The 8,289-nt window shown below is 29.7% G+C and overlaps 2 protein-coding genes across 3 annotated transcripts in view; both read left to right on the top strand.

Annotated features, from left to right (window-relative positions):
- LOC105166591 (pentatricopeptide repeat-containing protein At3g22150, chloroplastic) overlaps positions 1-584 on the top strand; it is a gene marked incomplete in the record, with an annotated part of 3,970 nt that extends 3,386 nt beyond the window's left edge. Inside the window, 2 exon segments of one of the 2 annotated variants that reach the window (XM_020695533.1) lie at positions 2-94; positions 168-584. 2 annotated transcript variants of the gene reach the window in all.
- Positions 4,436-5,284, top strand: LOC105166590 (SKP1-like protein 12). Its single transcript, XM_011085992.2, has one exon. The coding sequence runs from the start codon at positions 4,516-4,518 to the stop codon at positions 5,086-5,088; it is 573 nt and encodes a 190-aa protein (XP_011084294.1). The 5' UTR covers positions 4,436-4,515; the 3' UTR covers positions 5,089-5,284.

Raw genomic sequence — 8,289 nt, 5'->3', positions numbered from 1 at the left:
TCTGAAATTGCACGACATACACCACAGGTTTTGTACTATCATATCTGAGATAAGAACGATATTCTTCAACTCTTACGGTGATGAAGAGTTTGAGGTTAGAATATATCTTTACCTTCATATCACCCTTGAATTCTCTGTTGCCGGGGATTTTCAATTAAATTCTTTAGATATGTGGACAGCAATGCTGGGACGACCAAAAATATTATAGACCAAACTGCGGAAGTGGAACTGCAACAACTTTACAGACTTGTCACTTGATGCTGGGAACACCACCAGAAGGGCCGATGATGAGTGGGAGAGCACCTTAACTTATGGAGTATTCTCCGTAGTTACTGCTCATGATTCAGGACAATAGGAGGCAAGCTCTCTAATTGCGCTGTAAGTTTATCAAATTTAGAGTATCCACGCACATCAAATGTATATATATTAAGATAATGCCCATACTTGAACACCATAGTCCACCAAACTTAATTTCCACTTGATGAAGCTTATAAGCTAGCACTTGCAGACAACTACAATCTTAAGGATATACTTGTAATTTTGCAAAGGACAATAGATATTTATGTAATTAAATATAATTTTAAAGGTTGTTAATATAATTTATTAAATTAATAGATTATATTTCCCTTTATAACTTTACTTCCTTGGTGGTGTATATGATTGGGTTCAATCGGTTATAAAAAAAGTTGATTTGATTCAATAAATATAAATTGTCCCAAAATTAAATAGAATTTATTTAATTATTCTTTTAATATATATATATACACGCACACATTGCGAAATAAATAAAGATGCTTATATAAGTATTATATAAACTAATAACTTATTGTGGCACATTTCGCACATGCATATACATAATTTTTCAAGATTTATTTAAAATAAATTATTTATGTAGTTCTTAGTATTAAGCAATTTTATAAATAAAGAAGTTTAAAAAGTATATACAAAATAAAGAAATCAACATAAATATTTGGAATTGTTAAAAGGATTTTATTTATGAAAGAAGTGAATAATGGGAAGATGAAAAAACAATAACCACAAGAAAATTGCAAAAGAAACTGCCTATGAAAAGGTAGTTACTTCACATTAAAATATCAATTCACCCTTTAATTATAATAAAATATTATGAGTGCGAGTTCCACAAATATTTATTTATATAGTATTTTTTTTTTATCTTGTTTGAACATATTTATTGGTTTGAATTATTAATATATTGAATTAGCTTTTAAGCTCGAATATATTAAATAATATAATAAAATCTCATAGTATTAAAAAAAATGTTTACTTCCTTGGATTATTATTATAAAATGAGGTCAAGTGTAGTAAATAATTGTTAGAATATATGATCACAAAACTAATTAGATTGGGCTTTATCTATTTTAACAATTTCAAAGATGTATGTAATGTTAGTCAATGAATAAAAGTAAATGTTCATTTATGGTGTTTATTTTTATTGTGGTTACTTGTTCATAAAATCTATCTTAACATCACAACAAAGTCCACAAACTGAATAGTTAAACTCATGGAATTGGAATGGCGTAAGTTGACAGCTATGAAATCAATTTCTAAAGGTCAGTTTTAAGTATTCCAAGTCAAGGATTTCGAAATAGAGCATTAAGAGTCTTATAAAGACTAAAATTGAGTGTTGCAGTGTCATGTTCCATAGGAGGAAAATGTAGATCGCTTATTCAATTTAGAAGGTTGGTTGGCTAGGTTGTCAAACTAACTCACAGGAACAATCATATGAAAGCCTTAATGACTTGATCGGTATGGTCGGAGCTCCCAGCTCAGATAGTATCGGAGTAATCCTCAGACTTGAAAAACCACGACAATCACATGCACATGATGATTGTATCTTAGATATGACAAGAGATAATCGTATCTATTATGTGATCGTTATAAGTCTTGTCCAATACAATCAAAATATGTAGTCAGGAAGGTGGGTTCTAAGTAGAATCCGTCTTTTGTCAAAATTTGATAGTAGTATCTCTCATGCATTATAAGGCTGGTTTAAGCTTTTAGAATACGTGGTCGCAATGATTGATCAAATAGGGATAGATTTCTTATGTCGATCAATAGAGTAAATGATGTTTTGAGTATTAAGCACAATTGCTAGTCCAAGATGGAAACCAACGCTCAATTTCATGCCCTAAATTGTAGCTAGGAGATTGTTGATGGAAGGACCGTACCCGTATGAAACTCGAGACTCTAAATGTTCACCCCATTAATCACCTAATCTCTAATGTCATGGACCATTGTTAAACGATCACCCATGGTAATGAGTATTTCTAATTATAGTATAATTAAAAAAAAATAATTAAATTAAATTTAATTAGTCGTGTTAGCTACACACCCAATTATAGTTGAGAAAAACCTAAAAAATTATACACAAATCACAAGAAGTGCTAGAATTAATTTCGAATTGATTAAAAAAGAAACTAATTTAATTATTAGATAGATGACCCAAGATTTAATTAAATTTTGGGTTTGACCTATTTTAAATTGATTGAATTGAGTTTGGTTTATAAAATGTATTTATTAACTTAAAGAGAATGGGTTTGTGTCTTTTGATTAAATTTAATTAAAAAGTGGAATGAAGTTTGTGCGTTATTTTAATATAATTTAAAATGAGTGTGTTCCACTAGAATATTTGCTAGCCAATTGAATTGGTATGGCCGAGAAAGTAGTTGTGTTGTGTGGACTTAGGGCTTGGATTTTTAGTTCTATTAATACAATTCTCGCCATGTACATTTAAAATTTGAAATTGTTGGAGAGAATTTTACAAAGATGATATTTCTTGATCAACTTATTTTAATTCCATCCATGCACCCAAAATTACTCTTATATATCATCACACGTTAATGTATATGAAGAGATAGATCTTCATTTTTAGAATGGTAGTTTGGTCAGAAAAAAATAATAATAATTTGCAATAAATCAATCGATGGTAAATATAGATTTCATTCGACTTTTGTTTGTTAATATCATAAAAATTTGATAATTTTTGACTAATGAAAGAATTTATTTATTAAACAAAAACACATGTCATGGAGTATTAAATATAATTATTAATATCACATGAGATTTATATGTAATTATATCAAATTTGATGAGAGGAGTGTAATTATTCCTTAAAATTTTAGTATTTATGGGCTACTTTGGTAACTCTAAAATATTTATTTAATTCGTAGAAGGTTGAAATTTTGCCAAAGAAAAAGTAATAAGGTAAAATAAACAAAATTTATTATTAGAATTTGCATTAATTAAAATGGGCATCTTCATCTTGTATTCTCTTAATATGAATAATTGTTTTGGCAAACAAATCGATTATATCATAAATTTTAATTATTAATAATTAATATATATATATATACACACGTCAATTATCAAGATTAAATATGTATAATAAATAAATAATTAACTATTTTTATAATAAATCAATAATTATTATTAAAATAGATCGATACCTACATATTAATTATGAAGCCTTAATTTTACCAATTAAATTAGGCTCCACACGGGCTCTTTATATGTGCATTATGTATATGAACATTTTGGTAATTAGAATTATACTTTTAGATAGCATAATTAACTTCTCTAATTACAAATAACTAAAACAAATAATTATTTAAAAAATCCAGTTGGCCATTAGTTAATTGATTACTTTAGCTAAAAAAAACTTATCAAAATTGATGCAAAAATATTTTTGTTCGAATTTACATAAATTAATCCCAATAGCGATTCAAATATTTATTTCTTAAAAAATAAAAGGCTTGAATATATTATTGGTCCTATAATTTTAGCATTTTTATTTTGATTTTTTTATGATTGTAAAAGAGTCTTGTAACTTTTTGATATTCTACAATTTTGGTCCTTTTGATGCTAAATTTTGCAAAGATCGTCAGAATAAATCATGTGCGCCTCACGTGGTTCATTTAAATTAAGATTTTTGTTCTGATTGATTCACGTTTGCCAACATGGATAATTTTTTTTAAAAAAAATAAAATAACGTATCACATGATTTATCCCCACAATTTTTGTAAAATCCCTCACTGGAATGACCAAAATTGCGAAATGACAAAAAATTAGAGGACTCTTTTCCAACGACTAGAAAGATAAAAGGTAAAGATGAAAAAATCATGACGACATATGATTTATTTTGACATTTTTTGCAAAATTCAAGGCCAAAAGGACTATTTTGAAATTTCAAAAAAATAAAGGATAAAAATATCATAGTTTCAAAATTACATGATTAAAAATATAGTTAGGCCTAAATTATAAAAATATACATAATAAATAATCCTAGGCAAATTACTGATTTCTCCCTGCATTAATTAATATTAATTTTCAATTATATCTAAATCCACGTGGGAAATCAATGTTCCAATCCCTACACATATATAGTGTAGATGCCCAAACCCTCATCAGTATGGAAATTTCCCTTCCATAATCACATTCTCTCCTCTAGAAAATTCTCAGTAACAATCCCTTAATTACACACAGACAGTCTCTGCAATGGCGGAGTCGAAGATGCTGCCAAGAATCACACGTGTTGAGATCACAGAAGAAGAATGGAGGGCGAAGAGAGCGGCGGAGGCGGAGCCGGAACCGGAGAAGGAGCCCATTCCACTAATCTTGATGAGCTCCGACGGCCAGGAGTTCTCGATCATGTCCGACGCCGCGAGATTTTCGGAGACGATTAACAACATGGTGGAGGACGGGTGCGTGACGAGCGCCATCCCGCTCCCCGTCGTCGACGGAAAAACCCTAGCCAAGGTCGTTGCCTATCTGAACAAGCTACTCCCCGTCGCGAATAACACAGCCGAGAAGAGGAAGATGAACGAGGAATTCCTGTCCGGCGAGGAGATGAGCGCGCTCTTCGAGATCATTCTGGCCGCCAATTACCTCAACATCAAGGACCTGCTGTCCGCGGTGGCGCAGAAGATCGCGGACATGATGAAGAACAAAAGCGTGAAATGGGTGAGAAAGACATATGGGATCGAGAACGATTTTACGGAAGAGGAGGAGAAGGCGATTCAGGATGAGTACCCCTGGGCTTACGAAGATGTCGATCCCGACAGTGAGTAATTTAATGATTCATATATAACTTGGAGAATTTGATATCATGAGGAAGGAATAAGGAGAAATCGTTCTTGATTTAGGTTGGATTTCTTGTATTTAATTATTGTTATTGCATCTTTTGAGCACGCATTTCCAACATTTGGATCGATCTGATGAACATTATAGAATGAATATATATTGTCCGTGGCATGTTGTGAACAAAGGTTGACTCTACAAGGAAATTTAACTGGATGAACAAATGCATTTAGTTGGCATGCGCATGCAAGAAGATTAATTATATCAAAATATTTAATTCTTTATTTTTTAAATTTAAGGAAGATTGATTTATTTAGTAGTCAGATAGAATAGTTTATATTCTAATCAAAGATTAAATAATAAGAAAAACAAGAAAAAGAAAGGAGGTAGACAAAGATTTGTGAGATGAAAATGTGTATGTGATGGTTGGCTACTGAGCATGGCTGCCAACTTATGAAAGGAAAAGAGAAGCATGATGCTCCTTGCAGGTGTTGTCAAGAGCAGGAAAATATAATAATAATTGTCTCACTGTTGCTTTCTTGTGTTGTGGGTATTGTAAGAATTGGGTTTAATTATGAGAATATTAATTACCAAAAGAGTGTGAATTCGTAGGCAATGGATTTTTTAACAATTAGGGCAGATGCAAAATTAATTGGTGTTAAAGTCTGTAATTTTCAGGACATTTTGGTCAAATTCCAATAAGTCTAGTAAGGCTGCAGCCCTCAAACACTATCGGACCTTTTATTTCATGAGCCCTGTCCTAATTCCTCATTTCAACCCTAATTTCCCCAAACCCCAAATTGATTATCCTTCTTTTTATTTTAATGAAATTAACCCCCCCCCCCCCCCACACACACACAAAAAAGGGCATTTTAAATGTATAAGTTTATAAAATCTTTCTAAATTACCATAATTTTACTTTATTATTAGGTCTACCAAACAATCCATATTACATTGGATCCTATTTTCAATTGCTACCTACCAAATCTTGAATCTATTCTATTTTTTCACACACACACACACACACACACACACACACACACACACACACACACACACACACACACACACACACACACACACACACACACACACATATATATATATATATACATCCTACATACATGTTTGGTTGCATCAAAAATTAAATCCACCGTCCATACCATGCAGATGCATCATCATCATCACCATCTCAATTACGCATGCCCCATGCAACTTCCTATTCTTTAACACAGACACCACACCATCAAATTGCAAGTTAAAGAAAATAACAATTTTAATTTTATATAAATATGTTTTGAATGATTTTATCCTATAATTTTAAAAATTCTGCATATTAATGATAAAATGGCAAAATTCCCACATTGAGAACATGGTTTGTAACATGTGATTATAGCATAAATTATAATAGATTTTTTTGAAATTCGTTATAATTATAAATACTCCCTATAATGAATTTTTATGAGGAGATATTTATTAAATGATTATTAATTTTAAAGATATAATTATAATATTTTAAATAATAAAAAAATATTTATAATTATGACAAATCTCATGAGAGAGTAATGTACCATGTGATTGTATACAAAATTGAGGAAAATATTGATTGCTAACTTTTTATGTAATAATAGCTAGTCGTTGTGGCACGCAATTCCTGCGTGCATATAATAAATAACTTTCACACTTTAAAATATATATATTATAAACAAGAGCAAAATACATAAATCAATACATTACATTAAAAAATAAAAAAAGAAAAAAAATTATTAGTTAATGTATAATTAAAAAAATTGAATAAATTAATTATCTTATTAGTTGAAGGGCATTTTTATTAACCGTTGTTTGTAAGTATGGAACTCCTTTCCCTCTTATATTAATACAAATATAACTAAAAGTAGAACAAAAAAATAAAAAAAAAATCTTTTTTTTTGGGGGGGAGAGAGAGAGATGATTATTTTGAAAATAAAAAATATTTAGAAATTTTGACACGTCTGCCGTCCACGTGAGGGAGAGGAAATGATCAATTTGGATTTCCCCTATCCTTCACCCACGAAAACACTAATTTTATTAATTAATTTATTAAAACATATAATTATTGATTTGATAGAGAAATAATGAAATATAAATACATATATATATATATATATAATAGCTGTGTGGGTTGATTGCCAGCTGCCAATTAGAGCCTTAAGTCATGCAGTTTGTATGCTAAATTTGACCATTTCAACACTGACAAGACATGCCCCCAATTCTTTCTTTTCCCGTCCACCAAATCAATAATATTATGTAAAAAAAAATATTTAATTAAATTGAGTTCGGTCAAAATCTAACTAGTTAGAAAAAAGAATCAATCACGTGAACAATCAACCATATAAAATAGAATTAATTATATATAGATCCTCCCAAAAGTTGCAAATTATCCCCCATAAATATTTTAAAATTACACTTATGTCTCATTTGAAGATTCTTCGTTTACAACGGACCCCCTTCTGTTAGGGTTTAGACGAAAAATATTGTTAATAAAAAATATCAATTTTACCCCTCATTCAACATACCCCTAGTGTTTATTTTTTGAAACACTAGATGAACTACTTCAACAAGACTTTTCCAAAAAATAGATGCAACAATAATGTTAACATACCCATTTATAGAAAGTAAAAGAAAAAAAAAACATCAAAAGATGACTAATTTTACCATTCATCAACAATTTAATTTCTATTCAATGATTATAATTTAATAACAATATTTTATTAAAATTACTTGCTTTTGACTTTATATATATATTTATATTTACACCTTATAAATACAAATATTATTAAGAAAATATTAAAAGATGAGTAAAATTAAATATTTATATAATTTTTTTGTCGATATTAATATTTTCTGTTCAAACCCAATAGAAGGGAATCAGTGTAATTTTTAACTCTTTATTGGAGAAAAGTAAAGTCTTGCATTTTTATAGAATATCTAAGCATAATTAACACTAAAACATATATATTACATGTCATTTGTTTAATTCAACAATCAACATCACAAGGCGCCGTGCAAGAGATAGTCTTACTGAATCAATATGATTGTTCCTATAAATCAAGTCCTCTTTTAATTTTTACACAAATGAAGAATTCTAGTTCAAATCCCAGTTCGACCGTAAGTGTAGTTTTTCATTGTACTGTAGCGATCATTCTTCTTCTT

Source organism: Sesamum indicum, linkage group LG7 (assembly GCF_000512975.1).
Source record: "Sesamum indicum cultivar Zhongzhi No. 13 linkage group LG7, S_indicum_v1.0, whole genome shotgun sequence".
NCBI classification, from domain to species: Eukaryota; Viridiplantae; Streptophyta; class Magnoliopsida; order Lamiales; family Pedaliaceae; genus Sesamum; species Sesamum indicum.
Note: the sequence above shows the minus strand (reverse complement) of the source record. Positions and strands in the feature narration are given on the sequence as shown.

Excerpts from the sequence above, each read along its gene's own strand:
- LOC105166590 (XM_011085992.2), top strand. The coding sequence starts at position 4,516 with ATGGCGGAGTCGAAGATGCTGCCAAGAATCACACGTGTTGAGATCACA.